The sequence below is a fragment of the Blennius ocellaris genome, assembly GCF_963422515.1.
Source record: "Blennius ocellaris genome assembly, chromosome: 20".
NCBI classification, from domain to species: Eukaryota; Metazoa; Chordata; class Actinopteri; order Blenniiformes; family Blenniidae; genus Blennius; species Blennius ocellaris.
The window spans coordinates 8,308,978-8,336,554 of record NC_137669.1 but is presented as its reverse complement, the minus strand read 5'-3'; the positions used below and the strand labels follow the sequence as shown (position 1 = coordinate 8,336,554).

At 41.0% G+C, this 27,577-nt stretch overlaps 3 protein-coding genes across 3 annotated transcripts; all 3 read left to right on the top strand.

Moving 5' to 3' along the window:
* Positions 1–1,902: 1,902 nt before the first annotated feature.
* Positions 1,903–7,699, top strand: LOC308144392 (sodium-dependent neutral amino acid transporter B(0)AT1-like; the record flags this gene model as incomplete). The annotated part of the gene is made up of 12 exons (XM_080515502.1): positions 1,903–2,101; positions 3,021–3,161; positions 3,462–3,599; positions 3,677–3,858; positions 3,953–4,063; positions 4,150–4,262; positions 4,384–4,512; positions 4,763–4,919; positions 4,999–5,203; positions 5,733–5,892; positions 7,248–7,410; positions 7,526–7,699. 12 exons carry the CDS (start codon positions 1,903–1,905, stop codon positions 7,697–7,699), a joined length of 1,872 nt encoding a protein of 623 aa, XP_080371628.1.
* A 2,304-nt stretch (positions 7,700–10,003) lies between these two features.
* LOC308144389 (sodium-dependent neutral amino acid transporter B(0)AT3-like) lies at positions 10,004–16,327 on the top strand (the record flags this gene model as incomplete). The annotated part of the gene is made up of 12 exons (XM_080515497.1): positions 10,004–10,145; positions 10,655–10,795; positions 10,968–11,105; positions 13,410–13,591; positions 13,670–13,780; positions 13,876–13,988; positions 14,066–14,194; positions 14,270–14,426; positions 14,544–14,748; positions 14,826–14,985; positions 15,284–15,446; positions 16,112–16,327. 12 exons carry the CDS (start codon positions 10,004–10,006, stop codon positions 16,325–16,327), a joined length of 1,857 nt encoding a protein of 618 aa, XP_080371623.1.
* Positions 16,328–19,095: 2,768 nt separating this feature from the next.
* On the top strand, positions 19,096–26,162 carry LOC308144388 (sodium-dependent neutral amino acid transporter B(0)AT3-like; the record flags this gene model as incomplete). Its single annotated transcript, XM_080515496.1, has 12 exons — positions 19,096–19,237; positions 19,747–19,887; positions 20,060–20,197; positions 22,213–22,394; positions 22,473–22,583; positions 22,679–22,791; positions 22,867–22,995; positions 23,071–23,227; positions 23,345–23,549; positions 23,627–23,786; positions 25,166–25,328; positions 25,947–26,162. The coding sequence occupies 12 exons, from the start codon at positions 19,096–19,098 to the stop codon at positions 26,160–26,162; spliced, it is 1,857 nt and encodes a 618-aa protein (XP_080371622.1).
* Between the last annotated feature and the right edge of the window lie 1,415 nt (positions 26,163–27,577).

Genomic DNA, 27,577 nt, shown 5'->3' with positions numbered 1-27,577 from the left:
TTAGGGGAAGTAATGATACTAAAGGCAATAAAAAAGGCAATAAAAATGAAAGTGGCGATGGCAAGTGTTTTCTTTGACATAGAAAAAGCATACGACTCAATGCGGAGGGAAGGGCTGCTGATAAAGTTAAACTGGTTGGGCATCAATGGCAGGATGTACAACTGGATACTAAGTTTTCTCACAGACAGGTGAATAAGAGTGAAAGTTGGGGCAAAACTCTCAAAGGATTTTGGAGTAGAAAATGGCACAACACAAGGGAGAACAACAACAACAACAACACAGCCCGGTATTATTTAACATAATAACAAATGACATGTTTGCAAAAGGTGAAGGAGGCATTGAATTAACCCTTGTATGCAGATGATGGGGGCGTTTGGATCAGAGGGGAAAAATATGACATATGTGATGGAAAAAATATAGAGAGCAGTTGGAAAAGTAGAAAAATGGTCCTATGAATGGGGGTTTAAGGTTTCAGCAAGTAAGTCCTGCTATATGATGGTCACAAATAAGAGAAAGGTGGAGGTGGAGAAGCTAGCAATGTATGTTCTGCCATTAGAAAGGGTGGAGGAATTTAAATATCTGGGCTTATGGCTTGATGGTAAATATACATGCAAAAAGCAGGTTGAGTATGTGGAAGCAAAGTGTAAGGAAGTCATAAACTTGTTGAAAGCGGTGGCCAGATGTGATTGGGGGAAGACAAACAGGCTTTACTGGACATGTAGGAGGCACTTATGAGGTCGACATTAGACTACAGGTGTATAGTCTAACTCTGAATGGAGTCTGAGTGAAGTGGGTGAGAGAACGAGTGACTACCTAAGAACAGTTCATCATGATTATCTCAAAATAATCACAGACAGATCCAAGAACACAAAGGTGTGTGTGGGAACAGGGGTGTACGTACCAATGTTTGGAGTGTAAATGCCAAAACGCCTATCGGATCACTTGTCAGTCTTCGCAGCAGGAACGGTTGCAGCAATCATCAGTAACCAGTGGGTGGAGGAGGTCAGACCAGATAGGGTGGTGGTGTGCACAGACTCACTTGCGATGTTAGAAAGCCTACAATCAACACACAGCATTAGGGAAGAGTTGCTCACTGAAATGCAACATGAGAAATATGGCAGGGAATATGGGAAAATGGTGAGAAAGGAAGGAAATACTCCCAACATACAAAAATCAGTAAGAACAAAAATCTTTAAAGAAAGGAACCGAGGAGAGGAAATTATCCTGATGAGACTTGGGGTGGGACATACTGGTCTGAATGACATAATGAATATAATGGGTAAAAAGAATACTGACGAGTGTGAGAGATGTGGCGTGAAAGAGAATGTGGAACATATATCAATGCACGGTGTAAAATATGCTTCAGAAAGAAAGAGGCTGCAAGGGGAAGTGAGAGCCGCATAACGGCCCTGGAGCCTGGCTGACATTACTGGAACAGAAGGGGAGAAAGTAAGAGTGTGTAATGTCAGGAAGACATTGTTCAACTTTCTGAGAGGGTTACTATGTGACGCTGGGCACTAATGTACGGTAGGTGGCGGTATGCACCCGAGAGCTGTTTGCAACCCGCCCATAAATGAGAAAAGAAGAAGAAGGAGTAGTAGAAGAAGAAATCTCACACCTGATTCACATCAGGCACTTAATCACCTCGCGTGCGGTTTGACTGAAATTCAGTGTTCTGTTGGTGGAAATTGTTGTTTTTTTTAAATATGTAATTTATAATAACCTTTATTGACAGTATAAGAGTGGAGAAACAAACTATGCACTTGTTATTCTATAAAGTGAACCTGATCATAAAAGCGAAAGATCATAAACGTGTTTAAGGCTTGACGAGCTGGTTTCCCTCAGTGGCCAGTGTGACTCCAGACAGCAACCTTGTGAGATTCCTGTAAAACTGCGCTCAACATGAAACTGCAACTTCCTAACCCCGGGCTGGAGGAGCGGATCCCGAGCTACGAGGAGCTGGAAAAGATGGAAGAAGAGGACGTCAACAACAGACCCAAGTGGGACAATAAAGCCCAGTACATCTTAACCTGCGTGGGCTTCTGCATCGGGATTGGTAACGTGTGGAGATTCCCTTACCTGTGTCAGAGTCATGGAGGAGGTAAGACCAGTGAGGAATTCTAGCTTCAGGGAAATAGTTGAAATTGGGCCTGTTTTCAATGATGGGTCAACAAATTTCAACATGATTGAAATAACTTCATATTTAGTTTCAAGTTCCAAGTCATTAAGTCTGTGGACCACTGTGGAGATATTAATATATTTAGAGCTGTCACAATGAGGCCAAAGTTATGTACAAAATTATAACTGTGGACAGTTTTCCACTGCAGATTTGATTGAGCATATGCATATTTGGGCAAAGTCAAGGACTCTTTTTGTTTAATAAAAAAATATTTACCAGATGTTTTTTACCATCCTGGATGGTAAAAACAAGTAATGATGCTCAAGTCTGGCACCACATCCTATGTCAACTTAGTCAGTTGTTTAATTGTAAAGATGCCATTGTAAAGTGCATCACAGGCTTGCTGTGGATTAATTTTGATCAATCACAATTAAGTCATTCAGTTTTAATTGACAGTATATTAACTGCTTTCTTTTGCATGAGCCAACAGAATCAAGAAAGAAGGGAATATATATATTTATTCAATGTGTTTATTAAACACCTTCACAGTTAATGTTAACAAAAAATGTATTTGTCTACATGAATGTGGCCATGTTACTCCTTTTCCAGCCAGCTGCTAAGACACACTAACTTGTTGACATTGTCCCAGAGCTCCTTCACTTCCTTACAGTGCAGATAATACTTTATGTCGGTTGATATCTCGGGTGTTTTTTTTGGACTCAACTTTCCCATCGAGAGTGACAAAATGCTGTTTAGCATCTTCCAGGTCAAGGTGGATCTGTCGCAGAATAAACAACCCTTTTGCTCATGTGTGGCGCGTGAGCGACCTTGAACAAACTGACCGAAATGCATTGCCAGAGACGTTTATGGGATTTTTTTCCCGTGTCGTTTCATTTTCCAGGTGCATTTTTGATTCCCTACGTGATCCTTCTGGTGTTTGAAGGAATGCCTCTCCTTCTGCTGGAGTTTGCCATCGGTCAGCGTCTCAGAAAAGGCAGCGTGGGAGTGTGGAGGGCCATCAGTCCTTATCTGACTGGTATTGGTAAGGAGTGGATCCAGTTATCCAGAGCTGAACAATAATGAACATTTGGTTCCTCTTAAGTTTAACATCAGAAAAAAAAATGAGGACAACATAGTAGATGCAAAGACTGGTTTGTTGAACTCTCATGCCCCCTTGATCATCTGTGAGAGGGTGAAGAACTGTTTCAAGACCAGGACCAAACCCGCCATGTTCCTCCTGTATTTCCTTTACACTACCCCTACATCCCTGCAGACTTTTCCCAGTAGGATGAGAAGTGATATATGAAATGTTTTTTTTTTTAATGAATGGTTTTTCAATTAGGTATTGGCTCAATGCTGGTGTCATTGCTGATCGGACTGTACTACAACACCCTCATAGCCTGGATCATATGGTATCTCTTCAACTCCTTCCAGTCTCCATTGCCTTGGAGCCACTGCCCCCTCAATGAAAATATGACAGGTATCAGAATGTACACGTTCATATATTCAATTATAGTGATCGTCCCAGCTCTGCCTGACTGTTTGATGGTTCTTCAGGGTATGTACCGGAGTGTCAGGAAAGCTCCACTGTGGATTATTACTTTTACAGACAAACTCTGAACACTTCGACGTCCATAGCCGACTCTGGAGGAGTCCACTGGCCCATGGTACTCTGTCTGTTATCAGCCTGGACAGTCATCTGCATCTGCTACATACGTGGGATCGGTACTTCAGGAAAGGTGAAAGCTGGAGTTAAAATCTATGTATCATTTATTCTGTTATCACTACAATCTATACATATATTTTCTACATTTTTGTTCGTTGTGACCTCAGGCAGTGTATGTCACAGCCATCCTGCCTTACATCGTCCTGGCTATCTTTCTGATCCGAGGACTGACTCTTAAAGGGGCCTTGAATGGAGTAAAGTTCCTCTTTACACCTGATGTACGTTTCACATTTCTGTAACATGAAAAAAAAAAGTGAAAGGTCAAAACATGAAGCATCACGACACTGTATGTTCCTGTTTGCAGATGGAAGAGCTGCTCAAACCAGAAACTTGGCTGGATGCAGGTGCCCAGGTCTTCTATGCCTTCAGCTTGGCGTGGGGGGGGCTCATCTCCTTCTCAAGCTATAACCCTATTCAGTAAGAGACACTCAGACGCCAACTAGTTCTTTAATTATCATTCCTCCCACCACCAGTATCAAATACATGACCGGTATCCACCCTCCTGCCTGATGTGTTCTCACTCTGCTTTTTCCTCAAGCAACAACTGCATGCAAGACGCCGTGTTGCTGTCTGCTATAACTGGACTCACCTCCATCTACGCAGCCACAGTGACCTACACCATCATTGGCTTCAGGGCCACTGAGAAATATGACAAATGTGTCAATGAGTAAGTAGCCAAATAAAATAGGTTCCAATTGTTGAACACAATAATCAATACTTTTTAAACATGTATCTATGAGTTTATAGTGAATTTAATTGAGGACATTTTAAAGGTGTATGTATTGGTAAAGTCTTTGCAATTTATTTAAATGATCATCCAACATCTCAGCTCTTTCAATCGTGTCCATATCTTTCAATTCTATTCTACCAAATGGAATAAAGATGCTTGTTTTTCACCCGTCGTGCTCCTTCCCTAGAAACATCCAGACATTACGAAATGCATTTGGTCTCCCGGAGGACAACATCACAGCAAACAACTATGAAGGAGCCTATATTCAACTGAATGCCTCCAATCATGACGTTCCTCTTGGTCTGACCATCAACACCTGTGACATGCAAAAACTTCTCAGTGAGGTGACCCTTCACACCCTGATCTGTGATGATTCCATGTGGCTAATACTGGTCACTATAACCTGGGTCGTGTTTTGTTCAGGGAGTGGAGGGAACTGGGCTGGCTTTCATTGTTTTCACGGAGGCCATCACCAAGATGCCGGGTTCTCCCATCTGGTCCGTCCTCTTCTTCGTGATGCTCCTCTGCTTGGGATTGTCGACGTTATTTGGCAACATCGAGGGAGTTGTTGTCCCGTTGAAAGATCTGAATTTGTTACCTAACAAATGGCCCCAAGAAGCACTGACAGGTATGAAACGTTCATTTGCAATCTAAAGGCTGTTTTATGCTTGAGGCACGGGCGCGATGTGCGGAACTTTAGACGTGCAGAATCAGCATGAGAGAACATGTGTGCCATTTATACTACAAGTGGCTCCCGCTCCCAACCTGCAGGGGGCAGTGCATCGCAAACACACAAGAATTGGACTTCTCTGTGACACCAGCAGGTGATCCTGCAGTGTGAAAGCAGAGCATGCAACTCTCATTTCAAATTAAATTTCCCCTCTGTTGAAGTCTGACACTGAAGCAAATTGACATCTGAGTCAAATCTTGTTTCCAGAGTGGATGTGCAGCTTTGTTTTTTGTGTCTTTATAACCAAGTCTTCAGTCCTCCTTCGGGTCCGCCTTTTTTCCTCTCATGTCTTCGTCTGTGTTGTCAAACATTTGGAGGTGCACTGAGCGGTGACGTCTGCTGAAATTTGGCAGCACGAAGCCGTGCGGACGCATCGAGCATAAAACCGCCTGATTCCTGCTGTAATTCCCTCGTCTTTGTTTTCCAGGGATGACGTGCCTGATCGCCTTCATCATCTCCCTCCTGTTCGCGCAGAGGTCAGGATTTTACTGGGTGACCCTCTTTGACAACTTTGCTGGATCCGTGCCCCTGCTGACCATTGGATTATTTGAGATGATTGCTGTCGTTTACATCTACGGCATAGACAGGTTTGTTCACAATTATGGCCTCATTTAAGCTGACAAATTATTGACATGCCCAACAAGTGTGTTAAGGAGAATGTCTTCATTTCTATAATTTAAAAGACCAAAGTTTCAGTATAGATTGCTTGTGTATTATGTGTCCAAACCTCAAGATCTGTCCTATTCTTCTAATATGAATCATGCACTTCCATAAAAGGGAATCTCACACAGGTGCTTTCCTGATGACATGCAATTATTGTTCCCCTCTGATCAAAGTTTGCTCAACCAAAAACTCAAGTGCAAGTCAGACTTACTCATGTTTAATGTTTATATTTTACACCTCGGTGAGATTGTGGGCTCGGTGTTACTTGTTCATGGAGTGGATTTCTTTTTAGGTTTGTAGTTTTTAAAGTTGTTGCCAATCCAGGCAGATCTGGAATCATTTTGCGACAACTGTTGTTGGAGTTTCTTGGAGTACCGTCTTTCAGCAGATGTATGCGTTTCCAAGAAAAAGTTTGAAAGGTGTTTTTGCTTAAACAACATTCCAAGTCTCTGAAAACGGCACGACTCAGAGCTTTTTATTTAATGAAATTGCACCTAAATGAAACATATTTCTACTCATGCTTCACTTTTCTTTGACAAATTAGGTCAATCTAAAAGAGTGAAATCAGCTTTTGTCATCTTTGTCCTCCCAGTACTCAAGGACAAGGTCTCAGCATGCCAGAGACTTCCTGAAACCTTTAATATCAACAAGGTTAACTGGGTGATCTACACAGTACATTATATATGGGGTATATCTGGTGAGGTCGTTGTTGTAATGGTGTCAGACCAGGCAGTAAAAAAAGCATCTCCGAATAAACAATGTAAAATTGAGTGCAGCAAACAACCCAAGCAGAAGCAACTATTGTTTTGTGCAGTTCTCTCAAATCCACTTCTGACTCTGCAGCCCCACCTACTGGCCGGTAGCTGCACGACAGTTAAACTGATTAGTAGAAGAACACTTGTTGATTTAACCATCTAATAGTTTTGATGTTCAGCTGTTTAACTGAGAAATCACTCACAATCTCTCATGTGGCCAGACTCGTCTAAGACTTCATTTACAGATTGAACTGATTTTCTTTATTTTTTTCATTTGGGCTCATTTGATTGCATACGTTTGTGAAGGCCTGAACGTATACGAGGACTGTGTTCTGTGACCAAAGCATGCGAATAACTGAGAAGGATAGATCTTATGTTTGGACTAATTTCACAAAATAAAAATGGTTTTTTGTTCCATACGTGTAGAAACAATCAAATATAGTGAATTGATTCATTAACATCTGCTTGACAAGATTCCAAATATCTCATTGTCATTATTATTATTATTTTTAATTTCATCACAGGTTCAATGAGGACATAAAGTTTATGACTGGACGAAAACCCTCCATCTTCTGGCAGATTTCATGGAGGTTAACCAGTCCTCTCACCATCATGATCATCTTAATTTTCTACTTGGCGACTCAAGCTCAGAAAGAACTCACCTACTTAGTCTGGGACCCAAACTCTGTAAGCTCACAAGCTCATAACGCTTCATTTTCCTCCCACATTTTTATGGCAAACAATGTTGAGCTCGAGCAGATAAATGTCACTCACTGGCACCTTTTCCTTTTATTAATCTCAGGAGCAGTTCCCAGCTTTGGTGTCGGTACCCTACCCTTCATGGATTAACGCCATCATCTTCATTTTGGCTGGAATCCCCAGTCTGGCGCTGCCAGTGTACGCTTTGTGTTGGCTGGTGTTTGTGAAGTGTGAGAGAAAGAAACGAGAAATGTGGTTGATTTCCACAGGAATCTAACTTCACTTACAGAGTAAAGATTTAAAGAAAGCACCATCATTTGATGTGTTGGATAATGAACTTCACGTTAAGTATTGTAAGAACTGCTACCACAAGATATGTGTATTTCCTATTTATATTAACTTATCACTGGGTCCCACATTTGAGAGAAACTCTGTATAATTTGTAAACCTATTAAAAAGGAAAATTAATTACTGAGCATCTATATGCAGCGAAACCATGCACTGAGGCAAAATGTTTACTTTTATTGGGACACTAAGGCAACAGATATCCCTCATCTGATAGGGTGGATCATCTTCCAATCCAAAGATTGAAAAAATAATAAATTGATCCCCAAATTGCTCCTAATGCACTGGCTGTTGCCACTGGTGTATGACCTTGTGTGTGAATGTAACAGACTGAAATTAAAAGAAATATGTAAAAATGTTACTTTTTTGAGACGTTTACATCCTGGATTAACTTTACTGACTGATACTAACTTTACTATAACTGAAAGCCTGATGTTTACCAATTTCCCGGAGTGACTGCTACATATGCTGGTACATAATCACAAGGCTACTCGCAGTTGTTAGTGAACATTATTTGTTCTGTGTTGCAAATTGCGCCTGACTGAAATGTGCACAATCCTTTTCCCACCAACAGGTGGCAGAAAATATCTGGAACGACTTCAGTTTAGACGAGAATATTGAGTTACACAATACAAAGAAATCATCTGTTTTTTTTTATTTTGAAATGAAGCCTCAACTTGTAAAATTCCAGATGTGCTTTTTGTTTTTGCAAGATAGTTTTGTTTTTTTTAAATATAGAATCAAATTTACACTGTTTTGTAAGTATGTAATCTTAAAGATGACACTGCTCCTGCAGTATAATCATATATGGGTTATCTGAGGTGAATTACAGCGTGACAGTTAAGTTGTTGTTCCCTGGGCTGACAAAAAAAAGTACATGGGGTTATACACATGTAGTTTGAGAAGGTCCCATATGTCAGAATCTGTGGGTCAATTTAGAAATACTGCATACTCAGACACATTCAAGACCTAAATGTAAACTAAATGAAAGTTCGTCAATTTAACAGTTAATGTATGAGTAGCAGTGATGTGGAAATAAACATTCAATATGGATAAACGAAACATCACACCAGACTCCGAGGTATTCGAGGTATTATCTGTCTGAACTGGTTTGGTTGAGTGGAGAGTAGATGGACGGAAAAGATCACAACAGAAAAAGAAACAAACAGCTTGTCTGTGTGAGGAGTAACTGAAAATAAGAGACATGCAAACACCAACATCACCAATCAACATTGAATAGGGATGGATGGATGGGGTTAAACTTATTAATTAGAAATATACTTCATGCATTGTAATGGCCTTGTTGCTTTAAATCTGTTTTAATTTCAGTCAAAAATTAATAAAAAAAATTCCCATTAACACTATTGACTTTAGGTCATCAATCATGTGGAAGCCATTTTTATATGATTCCTATAAAACTTTACTGCCATGATTTAAAGAAAAGTATCTTGGCAGAACTTATTGAAAGCAAAGTTCACCGGAAACAAACTGCATTGTGTTATTATCCATGACTCTGGCACCTTCTGATCTGCGCTTGAGTAACTAAATTCACTATCGTACGAAACATCAGTGAGTCGCAGGGTTTTTTTTCCCCTCTACAGTGCAGATTGAAACCAGTGTGCAAAAACATGTTCTTATTTCAAGTTGTCTTCAAAACCATGATAGCTTATCTTATGCAGACTGAGGAGTTTAACAAAACTTTAGCACAGCTGGTAATTTGTGGTTCCGTCAGAGATAAAATGTATATTTTTCACTTTGCATTTTATGACCAAAATGTGGTATTTCTGGTGACTAAGTGATCAAAGTTGAGGATTGGTCATTGTACAAGAATCCAGTTTCTTTTTACAAGTTTTTAACCGATTGCCAGAGGACAGCATAAAGGCAGACGGCATCATCAGGTTATCCATTAATTTAAAGCTGAGCACACTTAACATGTTAAACAAGGTGGGAGGGTTAACCACTAAATCACTGTGCCTGCTGCTTTTACTCCCTTCCCGTTGGCCGGATTTCTTCATAAAAACCAATAAAAGCTGTATCCCTACTTCAGCCGATAAGAAATCTCAGCTCAGACACGTCGGTCAGAGAGGGAGAGGAGGGCATCACCTGAGGCCGTCACTCAACACAGACCCAAGGACTATTTCTGTACTAAAACCAAACATACAACAACTGTGAGGTGTATGCTCGAGGCAAGAAATTACAGATCTTGGATATTGCGATAACTTTCTGCCAGCTGAGGATGGGTGAAACAAATGACGCTGGAGTCGAGGAGAGACCGAAATGGGATAACAAGGTTCAGTACCTGCTCACATGCATTGGCTTTGCAGTGGGACTTGGAAACGTGTGGAGGTTTCCATACTTATGTCAAATCTATGGGGGAGGTGAGTTGATACCTTTGCACTACATTTATCTTACTCATGGAAAAGCTTTTAAAATATTTAAACCATTCATGCAGAGAGGCTTGAATCATCATAGATGGTCTTTAAACGTGATCAATAATGAACAGACCAGGGCAGTTTTTGAAATCCATGTTATTTCATGCGTGATCTCCGGTTCACTGATTTTAGAAAACTATTGTTTCTGCACAATTCACCCAATCTGTTATTTCACTTTCCCGTAGTTCCCAGTAAAGAGGTGTTAAATCTCCCAAGCCACCAAACCCTGGAGGGTCCAGGTCACGGTTAAGCTGAATAAATAACCAACCCTTTTGTTTGAGACTCGGATCCTTTGTTTCATCTTACCTGACCGATAAATTACTTGATGTCTTTAGTTTGTTCTTTAAAATCATCGGTTCAGTTTTACAAACCGATGCCGTCATGTTTCATTTACCATAACAATCGAACCCGGCTGGTTTCTAACTGTGACATAAACGTTGCCTTTGTGTCTTCAGGTGCTTTCCTCATCCCCTACCTGGTAGCGCTGGTGTTTGAGGGACTCCCACTGCTTTATCTCGAGCTGGCCATCGGTCAGAGGCTGCGCAAGGGCAGCATCGGCGTCTGGATCACCATCTCTCCATTGCTGGGAGGCGTTGGTGGGTAATTCAAAATTCAAATTCATGAAATGTATCTCTATTACTATTCATCATGAGGAATAAAATGATCTATGTTTGACTATATTTGATTTTATTTGTTTTACAGTCATTATTTTGTTATGTGAACAAGACTTTTGTTAAAACGTGTCATTCCTTTACTTCCTTCCTGCAGGTATTGCCTCCATGATCGTATCTTTCCTCGTGAGCCTCTTCTACAACACCATCCTGGCCTGGGTCCTCTGGTACTTCTTCCACTCTTTCCAAAGCCCGCTGCCGTGGAGCCAGTGTCCACTCAACGCCAACCTAACAAGTGAGAATACACACAACATGCTGTTCTCTCCAACCACCAAACATCTGTCGTGATTTATTTTAACAACAACAACAATAACGTTGCCTCATGCCTTGTGATCAGCTTTAATGCCGAAAATTGTGTGTGGAAAACTGAATGCTGTCATAAAGTTTAAAGTTAGACATGATGAGCAGATAAGGAAGCCATCAGGTCGTAAATGATGCTCCAGCTCAGATTTAAGAGAAGATTCACGGGATCATTTTATAACAATAAAAGGACATTGCACCACATTATAAAATGAAGAGGGTTCTTCAGAGATGGAAAACCACACGAAAGACAGGCAGAATTCAGAACTTGCTGATTCAAGGTATGTCATAATGAACCTCTGCTTTCCCTCTTAAATGAACTTATAATTACATGTCATGTGACAAAATTTTTAAGTTTTAAACAAACCAAAACAGTAAATTTAAAGAAAAATCATCCTCATTTTGTCATTGTTCTTGTCTTGATTCAATACAAACAAAGATTAATGTAACCCTCAAAAACTTTTGAAAGTTTTAGTTTTAGTCACTCTAAATGTTTCTCGGTTTAAGTGCTGAGTATTTCAACATTGTGCAATGTTTTGTTTAACAATATTTCATGTACGGTAACCTGCACAAAGAACAATGTTCTTTGGACACTTCAAATAACTTTGTGATTTTTTTTCCTGCTTATAAATCACTTGCTGCTTTTGGGGAATTGTTTTTCTATAACATCTCTCATACTATCTTCCACACTGTTTAAGTTTGCAAAAGCCTGTTGATTCTCAAAACACACAATGTCTGCAGCATTCAGCATGCAAGTTGGTTTTCCACAACCAGCATTTACTTTGACCTTTCCATCAGCAGGATTAAAAGAAACTGCATTAATTAGCCCTGAGAAAAGTCTTTGTTGGGCCCAATATCCTGTTGTTAAGGCCTACAGCAGGCCTGGAACATGAAGAATCACTAGGGATAAACACAAGGAATAATGAAAAAGTGCTGAGACATCAAGGCACGAGACGATCTGACACCGAAACATAAGGAAGGAGGGTTTATATAGAGGGAGTAACACAGGAGAAACACAACAACTCAAATAAGACCCACTGAGGGAAGGTAGACAGGCAGAACAAGTGAGCAACAACGGGGCCAAAACAGGTGAGAAAATAAAACAAGAAGTGACAAACGGGTAAGAGATGCAGACTTAACAAAAGCACAAGAGGAGACCTGAGACATATCCAATGGTTACAAACTGAGGGATGTGGATTGTTTCTTGGCAATGAAGTCAAAATCACCAGAAGTGCATGGAAGCCTTGGACAACATCAAAACACAATGTCAAGAACTCAAAACATTTTCTTACAACAAGCCTCAGAAAGCCTCACATCACTGGCACTGAGGTACCGTCATCCTATAATACTAAACATGACACTTCATGTCGCTCACATGCCAGGTGGTCAATGTCCACCACCGCACCACATGAGGCCAGTATTCTACAAAAAAATACTAACCAACTCCAGAGCACAAATGACAGAACAGCACGTCACAGGCAAACGGCCCACTGCCTGACCCCATTGTCGGGGTGGTTTCTGTGCAAAGATAGACAATCATTTCTGAGATGTGGCACATGCCTGAAACTCTTAGACTATAAGCTTCCATTCACTACTTGCAGCCAAGAGCCTGACTTCTGGCTGCAAATCAGTAGCAGGTCAAAGAGCGACTCTATGTCCTCCAAAGGCCTGAGATAACTGCATGGCTTGTGAGGTGAATCAAAAACACAAGGCACCATGGGCTGTGACAATAATCTCCCGTCCATTTAGCTCATTATGCCTTTTGCTTCTTCATATGTATTTTACTTTAGTCTTTTCAGGCAAGTTTTGAAACAAACTGTGACACGTTTTGACAAAACATCATCAAGCGGTTTTGTCACATGTTTTTGTGGCAGATAAACCAGGTGGATTCTCACTGTGAGCCAACCACAACCATTCAGGTCATTCCTCCGACTGGCGCAGTACAACACTGATGCTTTCATGCCTTCCAATTAATGAGTAATCTGCATTCCACAAACAGACAGGCTGAACTGATCAAATTGATGAAATTGTTGAAATTCTTCGAGATTCACTTCCTCCATCTTCTCATCGAAAAGGCACTTTGTTTGACATAGTGTAAAACCTTATCCAGAGAAAAACTCACCCATTCAGAACTTGTTAAAATCCAAAGTTGATTCATATCCGAGACAGTTTATTCAATTCTGGTTTACGCAGCATGATCCAAGTTTGTTTGTTTGTTTTTTTAAACATGTGTGTCCAGGTTATGACATTGAATGTGAGAAGAGCACGCCAGTGAATTACTTCTGGTACCGCGAGACCTTGAACATCACGCCTGACATTGAAATCAGCGGCTCCTTGCAGTGGTGGATGGTGGTGTGTCTGGCCAGCGCCTGGTTAATCGTCTATATCTGCTTCATCAAAGGCCTTGAGTCCATAGGAAAGGTCAGTAGGCAGTATCTTAAACCTCCCCAAAAAGGAATCAGCCTCCGTTTCACACCAGGATATCTTTTGTTGCTGCAGGCCGTGTATGTGACAGCCACCTTCCCGTACCTGGTGCTGACTATATTCCTGATCCGTGCCCTCACTCTGCCGGGAGCTACTGATGGACTGATGTACCTCTTCACTCCTGATGTGAGTTGGGACATCTCTTCCTATTTCAAGATGATGCTGTGAATTTATCTTGAACTTCAGACACGTCCATGGATTTATTTTGTTTTTTTCTGAAGTGGGAGATTCTGAAGAAGCCACAGGTGTGGCTGGACGCTGCCACACAGATTTTCTTCTCGCTTTCTCTGGCGTTCGGAGGACTTATAGCCTTTTCAAGCTACAATGAGGAAAAGTAAGGACAGAAACTCTTCAAAACATCCATCAGACAACATGAAGGCGCTAACAAAGCTCTATTTCTCTTCCCGTTAGGAACAACTGTGAACGAGATGCTGTTCTGGTGGGGGTAATAAACAGTGCCACATCTCTGTATGCCTCCATTCCTATTTTTGCCATCCTGGGATTTAAGGCCACCAGCAGCTTCAACCTCTGTCTGAAAGAGTACGTATTGGTTTAGTGTCAGTGGACAGTGAGGACCGAGCAGAAAAATACACTTTAATAAATTCTTTCTAACAGCAACATCCAGCTTCTGACGAACCACTTTGAGATTGGAGACCAGAACATGACAGTGGAAAACTACCAGCAGTGGATTGATTATCTCACTCAAACTCACCCAGATGAAGTTAATGGTTTGGGACTGAAGCCCTGTGATCTCCAAACATTCCTTGACCAGGTATTACACATTCCTCCCATGTTTACCCTCCAGAAGAACAGCACATCCTGTGCCCTTCAAAAACATGCAGTCAGTCTGCAGTTGTTTCTTTGATTCTCTTCCATCTTCCTCCCCCAGAGCGCGTCAGGCACCGGCCTGGCTTTCATCGTGTTCACCCAGGCGGTGACGGAAATGCCAGGCTCGCAGGTTTGGGCAGTGCTGTTCTTCGTCATGCTCTTCAGCTTGGGTCTCTCCTCCATGTTTGGAAACATACAAGGTGTACTCACACCTCTTAGTGACCTCAATCTGATTCCCAAATGGATCCCAAGTCATGTTATAACAGGTAACCACTTGTTGGCAAAATCTAAACCAGTCATATAAATTCCCTTTTTGAGTTTTGTTTTTGTTGCTTTTCTTTAGGGGTCATCTGCCTGATATCATTCTTAGTGGCTCTCATCTTCGCCCAGGGATCAGGGAACTACTGGGTGGAGGTCTTTAATGGCTATGTGGGCTCAGTGCCTCTGCTCATTATTGCATTTTTTGAGATCACTGGAGTCATATATGGACGCGGCATGAAAACGTAACTTTCCCTACAGTTCTTCTCGTTCCTATTAAATATCCAGTCATGTGAAAAAAAATTAGGACACCCAATTAAATGTTCAGGTCTTCATCAAGAAATGTTAACAAATTGATGTCTAATCTTGTTTTTATTCATCTCTTGAAAAGAATAAGTATTGTTAAAATGTATATTAAAAAAAAATCTCAGACTTTGGTAGGGTGTCCACATTTTTTCACATGACTAACTGTTTTCATTTGACACACAGACAGCAGTATTATTAAAGACATACATTTTCTTGAACCATTGATTCCTTTTACAGTTTCAGTGACGACATTCACTTTATGACTGGGAAGCGACCTAACATCTTCTGGAAGGCGTGCTGGATGGTGATCAGTCCTTTACTACTCGTGGTGGTATTGGTGGCATATGTGGTCTTGCAAGCGCAGATACACCCTTCCTATCCTGCATGGAATCCAGATTATGTAAGCAAGTCAAGTGCACTGGCTCATCGTGATAATAAGTTATCTGATCCCTGCAGATGTTCAATAGAAATGCTGCATAACAATAGAAAACCAGTGAGAAAGATTAAACAAACAAAAAAAAAGAGACAATTCTCAGTTAAAGTTGCGATAAAGTCAGAATTTTTGAAAAAAAATATTTAAAAACAAGCTGGAGTGATAAAGTATGACGGCAAATCTCTAACGAGAAATTTTAGAGAAGTGAGTCAAAGAAAACAAACCTTTCCTGATCGTAACCTAATGACGGAAGCGTATCTACTGTAAGTTTGCATGCGTGCCTTCTGAATGTGGCTCTGAACCTAATTTGCCACCCTGTGCTTTAGTCTGCAGTGGCTTCAGGTAGCATTCACAAAATCACTGGGAACATTCGTTTAAAATGAAATAATTCCACCCGCATCAATTCAACAGTCATCCCACTCCACTCCTGCTCATTAATGTTTCTTTGGTGTTTTTCTTTTTGGTGTTTTCAAATGTCATCGAAATGTCAGCAGATCTTACTTCATCTTCATAAATGAAAGACAAGTTCTGGTTTAGACCGCAAAATTGTGTTTTGAGCTTTGACAATCATTGTATTTTTGGAGGAAAATGAACGTTCAAAGTGTTTTTCACTTCATTTTCTTTCTCTTCAGGAAAATTTCCCTCGAAATGAAGTGAAGCCATATCCGGACTGGGTGTTTGCCATCATCATCCTCCTCTGCGTTGTACCTGTGATCTCCATCCCTCTGGTGGCCGCCTACAAACTGATTTGTCGAGCCCGAACTTCATCAGCTGGAACGGACTTGAACCCCTACAGCAATGAGGCCTTTGAGATCGAAACGGCGCCTGAGAAGTATGAGAAGGCCTGAACTACAAGCTGCAGCGTTCCACCCTGGCGGTTCAGAACAAGGCCGAAACGAACCCACATCGTCTGTGGACGTCTCGTGGCAACTGAAAGAACAGATCACATGCAAACAGGCACTTTACGATGAAATATGAGCTCCCAGTTTGTTGATTTTGATATGTCTTCTTCGGGATTTCTCAGGGTTTGATTTGACATGTGAAAGCTTTTATTTATCATCTTGGGGGGGAAAAAAACAAAAAACATTTTTTAACCAATGAAATTCTTTTTTCTTTCCAGTCATGTAAATAACATTTTGTATCGTACATCAAATGAAAACTTCTTTGATTAAACAAAGCATGTATTCTGAATTGTCCAAAAGAACCACTAAAGTCAGAAATTTTGTGAATCATCCTTTGAGATAGAGGATATGTCCCTTTAATCCTGTGAGCTGATTACAAAGAAACATAAACACTTGTATACAAGGTTTACGCAAGTCCTTCCTTTGAAAGGCACAGGAGCTGTAAGGATGTGCTGTTCTCTGTGATCTTCATCACAACCAGACAATCTCCGGTCTGATTCTGGTATTAAAGTCCCCTTTGTGTGAAGTCTGCACGTTCTCCCTGTACATGGGTGAATTTCCTCAGTCTGCCATAATCATCCTCCTCTCCGTTGTGCCTGTGATGTCCATCCCTGTGGTGGCCATCTACAAACTGATTGGTCGATTCAGGACTTCATTCACCGGTGCAGACTTGAACTCCTACAGCAATGATGCCTTTGAGATGGAAATGCAGCTTGAGAAATATCAAAAAGCCTGAACTGAAAGCTGCTGCATCCCAATTCACAACAAGGCAGTAACAAACCCACAGCGTCTGTGGACATTTTATTGCCATTGTGACATTTAATCAGGCACTCAGATGTTGATTTCAATGTAAGGATAAGGATTTATTATGGCTTGAATCAATAACATTTATTGAAGCACATCAAATTGACTCGTATTTGACTGAACATTAAAAGTATACATTTGGACCTGAACGCTGCTTTAGCATGTGATCCAATCGTCTCAAACAATCCATTAATTTTTCTGTGAACCATCGATCTTCTATATATATTGATGGTGGAGTTGATCCCAGCTGAAGACGGCAGGTTGCACCCTTTATATGTGAGCAGTCCATCAGCCTCACTCAGTCATATTCAACAGTTCACCTCCAGAATGACTGAACGTGAGAAGACACCAGACCTAAACACATACATGCTCAAACAAGACAAATAAATTCTGAACTGGAAGACCTGGAAATCCTTCATGTAACTGTAAATCAAATTCTTTTTTTTGCCTTTCACATTACATAATTCCTTCTGTGGCAATTTGCCTTTGTGTGACTCAAAGTCCAAGAAGAGCTTGACCTCGGTGCAGCAACTGGGTAATTTTCAATTATCTTTCTTGACTGGATGGATTGTGGTCATTTCATAAGGTGTGTTTACAACAGAGGTTGATCATTAAAGTGCTTCAATCAGATAGGCCTTGGTTATTCTCAGTATATTGATGTTTCATCTACCATCTAGTTGAGGGATTGCCTCAAATCTGATAATCATACATGGCAAAAAAAAAAAAAAGGGTTTCTTTGACAAATACATATTTCACTTAAAGCCCTCAGCAGCTCGTGATAGTTTCACATGTCAATAGGGCTGTAGTGGATATTCTGGTGCTCTTCTGTGATGCTCGGTTTGGTACAGGAAGACTTGAGACACAGTGGTTTGAGATTCTTGAACAGGGAATTTATTCAGACATGTAGCCGGAGATCTCCCACACATGACAAACGGAGAGACATTAGCCAGGTCTTCACACAAACACACGCACACACATTCTCACAATCCTACCCCCCGACACACTCTCCTCCTTTGTATATAAAGTCGCTTCCCCGTAATCTCATCCTCCAAGGCCTGTTTCTGGCGCCGCCATAAACTGGAGCAAAAACAACGCTAATTAAGGGGCTCAAACTTAACAACAGGTCCTAACCGGTCTGGGGTGGTAATGACCTAGTTGGGGAAGTTATCAGGAGTATCCGGGGTGACGAGGAAGGAAGACCTTTGTGGCATTCGCAGATGAGTTAGTTTCACATGTATGCACATGTCGGCCAGAAAATCTAAGAGGCCTTAGATTTTCTACAACAAATCGCAGGTCATTTTTTTTTTCCTCCACAGTGCAGATTGAAACCAGTGTGCAAAAACATGTTCTTATTTCAAGTTGTCTTCAAAACCATGATAGCTTATCTTATGCAGACTAATGAGGAGTTTAACAAAAAGCTTTAGCACAGCTGGCAATTTGTGGTTATGTCAGAGATAAAAATATATTTTTCACTTTGCATTTTATGACCAAAATGGGACTAAGTGATCCAGTTCCTTTTTACAAATTTTTAACCGATTGCCAGAGGACAGCGTAAAGGCCGACGGCATCATCATGTTATCCATTAATTTAACGTTGAGCACACTAACATGTCAACCAAGGTGAGAGGGCTAACCACAAAATCACTGTGCCTGCTGCTTTCACTCCCTTCCGTTGGCCGGATTTCTTCAGAAAAACCAATAAAAGCTGTATCCCTACTTCAGCCGATAAGAAATCTCAGCTCAGACACGTCAGTCAGAGAGGGAGAGGAGGGCATCACCTGAGGTCGTCACTCAACACAGACCCAAGGACTATTTCTGTACTAAAACCAAACATACAACAACTGTGAGGTGTATGCTCGAGGCAAGAAATTACAGATCTTGGATATTGCGATAACTTTCTGCCAGCTGAGGATGGGTGAAACAAATGACGCTGGAGTCGAGGAGAGACCGAAATGGGATAACAAGGTTCAGTACCTGCTCACATGCATTGGCTTTGCAGTGGGACTTGGAAACGTGTGGAGGTTTCCATACTTATGTCAAATCTATGGGGGAGGTGAGTTGATACCTTTGCACTACATTTATCTTACTCATGGAAAAGCTTTTAAAATATTTAAACCATTCATGCAGAGAGGCTTGAATCATCATAGATGGTCTTTAAACGTGATCAATAATGAACAGACCAGGGCAGTTTTTGAAATCCATGTTATTTCATGCGTGATCTCCGGTTCACTGATTTTAGAAAACAATTGTTTCTGCACAATTCACCCAATCTGTTATTTCACTTTCCCGTAGTTCCCAGTAAAGAGGTGTTAAATCTCCCAAGCCACCAAACCCTGGAGGGTCCAGGTCACGGTTAAGCTGAATAAATAACCAACCCTTTTGTTTGAGACTCGGATCCTTTGTTTCATCTTACCTGACCGATAAATTACTTGATGTCTTTAGTTTGTTCTTTAAAATCATCGGTTCAGTTTTACAAACCGATGCCGTCATGTTTTATTTACCATCACAATCGAACCCGGCTGGTTTCTAACTGTGACATAAACGTTGCCTTTGTGTCTTCAGGTGCTTTCCTCATCCCCTACCTGATAGCGCTGGTGTTTGAGGGACTCCCACTGCTTTATCTCGAGCTGGCCATCGGTCAGAGGCTGCGCAAGGGCAGCATCGGCGTCTGGATCACCATCTCTCCATTGCTGGGAGGCGTTGGTGGGTAATTCAAAATTCAAATTCATGAAATGTATCTCTATTACTATTCATCATGAGGAATAAAATGATCTATGTTTGACTATATTTGATTTTATTTGTTTTACAGTCATTATTTTGTTATGTGAACAAGACTTTTGTTAAAACGTGTCATTCCTTTACTTCCTTCCTGCAGGTATTGCCTCCATGATCGTACCTTCCCTCGTGAGCCTCTTCTACAACACCATCCTGGCCTGGGTCCTCTGGTACTTCTTCCACTCTTTCCAAAGCCCGCTGCCGTGGAGCCAGTGTCCACTCAACGCCAACCTAACAAGTGAGAACACACACAACATGCTGTTCTCTCCAACCACCAAACATTTGTCGTCGTTTATTTTAACAACAACGACAACAGTAACGTTGCCTCATGCCTTGTGATCAGCTTTAATGCCGAAAATTGTGTGTGGAAAACTGAATACTGTCATAAAGTTTAAAGTTGGACATGATGAGCAGATAAGGAAGCCATCAGGTCGTAAATGATGCTCCAGCTCAGATTTAAGAGAAGATTCACGATCATTTTATAACAATAAAAGGACATTGCACCACATTATAAAATGAAGAGGGTTCTTCAGAGATGGAAAGCAACACGAAAGACAGGCAGAATTCAGAACTTGCTGATTCAAGGTATGTCATAATGAACCTCTGCTTTCCCTCTTAAATTAACTTATAACTACATGTCATGTGACAAAATGAAAGAAAACACCTTTAAAAAAAACAAAACAAAAAAAAACCCAGTAAATTTAAAGAAAAATCATCCTCATTTTGTCATTGTTCTTGTCTTGATTCAATACAAACAAAGATTAATGTAACTCTCAAAACCTTTTGAAAGTTTTAGTTTTAGTCACTCTAAATGTTTCTCGGTTTAAGTGCTGAGTATTTCAACATTGTGCAATGTTTTGTTTAACAATATTTCATGTACGGTAACCTGCACAAAGAACAATGTTCTTTGGACACTTCAGATAACTTTGTGATTTTTTTTCCTGCTTATAAATCACTTGCTGCTTTTGGGGAATTGTTTTTCTATAACATCTCTCATACTATCTTCCACACTGTTTAAGTTTGCAAAAGCCTGTTGATTCTCAAAACACACAATGTCTGCAGCATTCAGCATGCAAGTTGGTTTTCCACTACCAGCATTTACTTTGACCTTTCCATCAGCAGGATTAAAAAAAACTGCATTAATTAGCCCTGAGAAAAGTCTTTGTTGGGCCCAATATCCTGTTGTTAAGGCCTACAGCAGGCCTGGAACATGAAGAATCACTAAGGACATCGTCAAAACACAATGTCAAGAACTCGAAACATTTTCTTACTACAAGCCTCAGAAAGCCTCAGAAAGCCTCAAATCACAGGCACTGAGGTACCGTAATCCCATAATATTAAACATGACACTTCATGTGGCTCACATGCCAGGTGGTCAATGTCCAAAAAGGATCTTCTGTGCAGAATTCAAGGAAAAAGGTGGCAAGGTGGTCGGAAAAATCGCATAAAAGTGTTAAATGTTGATCCAGACTACTGAGGAGTAACAGTCACAGACCAGTTCACGCATTGTGCCTATGTATGCAAAAGAACCACACAACATGAGGCCAGTATTCTACAAAAAAAACAAAAAAATACTAACCAACTCCAGAGCACAAATGACAGAACAGCACGTCACAGGCAAACGGCCCACTGCCTGACCCCGTTGTCGGGGTGGTTTCTGTGCAAAGATAGACAATCATTTCTGAGATGTGGCACATGCCTGAAACTCTTAGACTATAAGCTTCCATTCACTGCTTGCAGCCAAGAGCCTGACTTCTGGCTGCAAATCAGTAGCAGGTCAAAGAGCGACTCTATGTCCTCCACAGGCCTGAGATAACTGCATGGCAAGTTTTGAAACCAACTATGACACGTTTTGACAAAACATCATCAAGCGGCTTTGTCACATGTTTTTGTGGCAGATAAACCAGGTGGATTCTCACTGTGAGCCAACCACAACCATTCAGGTCATTCCTCCGACTGGCGCAGTACAACACTGATGCTTTCATGCCTTCCAATTAATGAGTAATATGCATTCCACAGAAAGACAGGCTAGACTGATCAAATTGTTGAAATTCTTCGAGATTCACTTCCTCCATCTTCTCACCGAAAAGGCACTTTGTTTGACATAGTGTAAAACCTTATCCAGAGAAAAACTCACCCATTCAGAACTTGTTAAAATCCAAAGTTGATACATATCCGAGACAGTTTATTCAATTCTGGTTTACGCAGCATGATCCAAGTTTGTTTGGGTTTTTTTTAAACGTGTGTGTCCAGGTTATGATGTTGAATGTGAGAAGAGCACGCCAGTGAATTACTTCTGGTACCGCAAGACCTTGAACATCACGTCTGACATTGAAATCAGCGGCTCCTTGCAGTGGTGGATGGTGGTGTGTCTGGCCAGCGCCTGGTTAATCGTCTATATCTGCTTCATCAAAGGCATTGAGTCCATGGGAAAGGTCAGTAGGCAGTATCTTAAACCTCCCCAAAAAGGAATCAGCCTCCGTTTCACACCAGGATATCTTTTGTTGCTGCAGGCCGTGTATGTGACAGCCACCTTCCCGTACCTGGTGCTGACTATATTCCTGATCCGTGCCCTCACTCTGCCGGGAGCTACTGATGGACTGATGTACCTCTTCACTCCTGATGTGAGTTGGGACATTTCTTCCTATTTCAAGATGATGCTGTGAATTTATCTTGAATCTCAGACATGTCCAGGGATTTATTTTGTTTTTTTCTGAAGTGGGAGATTCTGAAGAAGCCACAGGTGTGGCTGGATGCTGCCACACAGATTTTCTTCTCTCTTTCTCTGGCGTCTGGAGGACTTATAGCCTTTTCAAGCTACAATGAGGAAAAGTAAGGACAGAAACATCCATCAGACAACATGAAGGCGCTAACAAAGCTCTATTTCTCTTCATTTACACCCGTTAGGAACAATTGTGAACGAGATGCTGTTCTGGTGGGGGTAATAAACAGTGCCACATCTCTGTATGCCTCCATTCCTATTTTTGCCATCCTGGGATTTAAGGCCACCAGCAGCTTCAACCTCTGTCTGAAAGAGTACGTATTGGTTTAGTGTCAGTGGACAGTGAGGACCGAGCAGAAAAATACACTTTAATAAATTCTTTCTAACAGCAACATCCAGCTTCTGACGAACCACTTTGAGATTGGAGACCAGAACATGACAGTGGAAAACTACCAGCAGTGGATTGATCATCTTAGTCAAACTCACCCAGATGAAGTTAATGGTTTGGGACTGAAGCCCTGTGATCTCCAAACATTCCTTGACCAGGTATTACACATTCCTCCCATGTTTACCCTCCAGAAGAACAGCACATCCTGTGCCCTTCAAAAACATGCAGTGAGTCTGCAGTTGTTTCTTTGATTCTCTTCCATCTTCCTCCCCCAGAGCGCGTCAGGCACCGGCCTGGCTTTCATCGTGTTCACCCAGGTGGTGACGGAAATGCCAGGCTCGCAGGTTTGGGCAGTGCTGTTCTTCGTCATGCTCTTCAGCTTGGGTCTCTCCTCCATGTTTGGAAACATACAAGGTGTACTCACATCTCTTAGTGACCTCAATCTGATTCCCAAATGGATCCCAAGTCATGTTGTAACAGGTAACCACTTGTTGGCAAAATCTAAACCAGTCATATAAATTCCCTTTTTGAGTTTTGTTTTTGTTGCTTTTCTTTAGGGGTCATCTGCCTGATATCATTCTTAGTGGCTCTCATCTTTGCCCAGGGATCAGGGAACTACTGGGTGGAGGTCTTTAATGGCTATGTGGGCTCAGTGCCTCTGCTCATTATTGCATTTTTTGAGATCACTGGAGTCGTATATGGACGCGGGATGAAAACGTAACTTTCCCTACAGTTCTTCTCTTTCCTATTAAATATCCAATCACGTGAAAACAATTAGGACACCCAATTAAAAGTTCAGGTCTTCATCAAGAAATATTCACAAATTGATGTCTTATTCATCTCTAGAAAAGAAAATGATTTAATTGCTGGGTAAACAACAGGAAAAAAAAATCCACCTCAGGCACATTTAGCATCAACACAGACAGCTTACAACATATTTCTCGAGATAGCACTTAGGATATGTGAAGGGTATTTTTGCAGCCTGCCGCTAGGAGGAGGTGTTTCAGTGCACAGCCATGTCTCCTCCCACAGCCTCTGCTTGGAGTTGGGGAGGGGGGGGGGGCGCAGCAAAGGCGGTGAAAGGTACTGGTGAATTCCAGTGGGCCAAAGTATCGGGGAAGGGGGGGGGGGGGTGGTAGAGCCTTCATTCCACACTCACATCCAGGAGAGTTGAAGACAAAACACCAGCCTTGGCGACTGGGTGTCTGGGAATCCGAAATGTAGATTAGGTTTTTTTTTTCGTTCAGGCACTTCAGCTTTATCTGTCAACCTTGAGTGTCTCTGGTCTCCATGCTGCTCCAATTGTGGCAAGATTTTAGTTCCCCAATCGAGTTCAAATATCCTCCAAGATGTCCAATTTCGCGTAAACATTCAAGAGTCGTGACTTGCGTACTCTTGAGTTCGTTTATCACATGAGTCTGAGCGTTCAAAGCTCGGCATAGTCCTTCAGTGACGATAGGCAGCCTTCCCAATGCAGCTGCCCGCATCTTCTCAACTTTGGGATAGATCAGAAAGCCGCCAGCTCCAATCAACAGCATACCTGCTATCATGAATCCCAATATGTAGAGGTCCTCCACATCCTCAATGGAAGGAATGGCCAAACACAGGGACCTCCAGGAACCCCAGGAATCCAGCATGTATCCGGCAGCAAACATCCCATCAGGACATGCGGGCTCTCCTTTGCCCAATCGTCATGTCGTAAAAATTTGGTCGATCGCATTGAGAGACCAGTTGATCAATTCTATGGTTCCGGTTAAATTTGGATGGGGGAGTGAAGAGAGGCTCTTGTTAGATCTGACATTAATGATGACATTTGAGGGTTTTGAAGTTTTCTGTTAAACTTGTTGTAAACTTGCTTGAGCAGCCAGACTAGGGAGTGTTGACTGTTATTTTATTCCTCACCAGAAATTGCATTTATCAATTAAATTTATAAAATTACTCAAATGTTTAAGTATTATCAAAATGTATATTAAAAAAAACCCAGACTTTGGTAGGGTGTCCAAATTGTTTCCCATGACTAGCTGTTTTCATTTGACACATATACCTCAGTATTATTAAAGACATACATTTTCTTGAACCATTGATTCCTTTTACAGTTTCAGTGACGACATTCACTTTATGACTGGGAAGCGACCTAACATCTTCTGGAAGGCGTGCTGGATGGTGATCAGTCCTTTACTACTCCTGGTAGTGTTGGTGGCATATGTGGCCTTGCAAGCGCAGATACACCCTTCCTATCCTGCATGGAATCCAGATTATGTAAGCAAGTCAAGTGCACTGGCTCATTGTGATAATAAGTTATCTGATCCCTGCAGATGTTCAATAGAAATGCTGCATAACAATAGAAAACCAGTGAGAGAGATTAAACAAACAAAAAAAAGAGAGAATTCTCAGTTAAAGGACATAAAGTCAGAATTTTTTATTTTTTTAAGTTTAAAGCTGGAGTGATTAAATATGACTGCAAATCTCTAAAGAGAAATTTTAGAGAAGCGAGTCAAAGAAAACAAACCTTTCCTGATCATAACCTAATGATAGAGTAACTGCTGAATGTGGCTCTGAACCAAATTGGCAAACCTGTGCTTTAGTCTGCAGTGGCTTCAGGTAGCATTCACAAAATCACTGGGAACATTCTTTAAAATGAAATAATTCCACCTGCATCAATTCATCAGTCATCCCACTCCACTCCTGCTCATTAATGTTTCTTTGGTGTTTTTATGTACCATAAGAGCCACAAATTTCATTGAAATGTCAGCAGATCTGACAAGTTCTGGTTTAGACCGCAAAATTGTGTTTTGAGGTTTGACAATCAAAGTATTTGTATTTTTGGAGGAAAACGAACATTCAAAGTGTTTTTCATTTCATTTTCTTTCTCTTCAGAAAAATTTCCCTCAAAATGAAGTGAAGCCATATCCGGACTGGGTGTTTGCCATCATCATCCTCCTCTGCGTTGTACCTGTGATCTCCATCCCTCTGGTGGCCGCCTACAAACTGATTTGTCGAGCCCGAACTTCATCAGCTGGAACGGACTTGAACCCCTACAGCAATGAGGCCTTTGAGATCGAAACGGCGCCTGAGAAGTATGAGAAGGCCTGAACTACAAGCTGCAGCGTTCCACCCTGGCGGTTCAGAACAAGGCCGAAACGAACCCACATCGTCTGTGGACGTCTCGTGGCAACTGAAAGAACAGATCACATGCAAACAGGCACTTTACGATGAAATATGAGCTCCCAGTTTGTTGATTTTGATATGTCTTCTTCGGGATTTCTCAGGGTTTGATTTGACATGTGAAAGCTTTTATTTATCATCTTGGGGGGGGGGGGGGGGGGACGAAAAACATTTTTTAACCAATGAAATTCTTTTTTCTGTCCAGTCCTCATGTAAATAACACTTTGTATCGTACATCAAATGAAAACTTCTTTGATTAAACAAAACATGTATTCTGAATTAATATGAAAGAACCACTAAAGTCAGAAATTTTGTGAATCGCCCATCGAGAGAGAAGATATGTCCCTTTAATCCTGTGAGCTGATTACAAAGAAACATAAACACTTGTATACAAGGTTTACGCAAGTCCTTACTTTGCAAGGCACAGGAGCTGTAAGGATGTGCTGTTCTCTGTGATCTTCATCACAACCAGACAATCTCCGGTCTGATTCTGGTATTTAAGTCCCCTTTGTGTGAAGTCTGCACGTTCTCCCTGTACATGGGTGAATTTCCTCAGTCTGCTTTTTTTTCCTTCTCACACAATCCAAAAACACGTGTCGTATGAGAGCTGGTGTCTCTAAAGTGAATCGTAACGTGTATCACGTCCCCGTGATGGACTGGCAATCGATCTTTCATTTTCATCTGGAATAGTGTGCAGTTCCATCTGACCTCTTGCATGAAGAGTTAAAAATATATATAAAAATTAAACTGAACGTATTGATGAGGGGATTAGATTCACCTGATTATTTCATTTCCAATCATGGATTATTATTTAATTGATCTTTACATTGTGATAATTTCCTTCAGTTAAATATGTAAAAATGCTTTAGTTTTTTTAAGAAATTAATAAATAGTGGAAACCCTAATAAAACACTTTAGTTCATGCAATCACAAAATGTTTATGATCCATGAAAAACTTTACTGGTATCATTGAAATAAAAAAAAATTATTGTATTATATTTACTGAGTCGTTGGAAACCAGGGTAAAAAGTTGCAGCAACAAATTAATATGACTGCGTTGTGATTATTATTCCTGGGTATGGTGTCATGTGATCTGAGACCATTATTAAACGAAAAGTCACCGGGTTAGATCTTTTTTTCTTTTAAATGTACGCTGTAGTATTTAATACTTTTTTTTTTTTTTTTTTATAAAGCATTTGGTCATGTTAAATATGAAATCCCACACATACAATGTAACAAACTTATCACTCGCCAAACGAGCTGGAAGGTGTGATGACACAATCATCATCCCTCAACTTTGGCCCGATCTCTTCGTGAAAAAAAAAAAAAAAGAATATAAATTG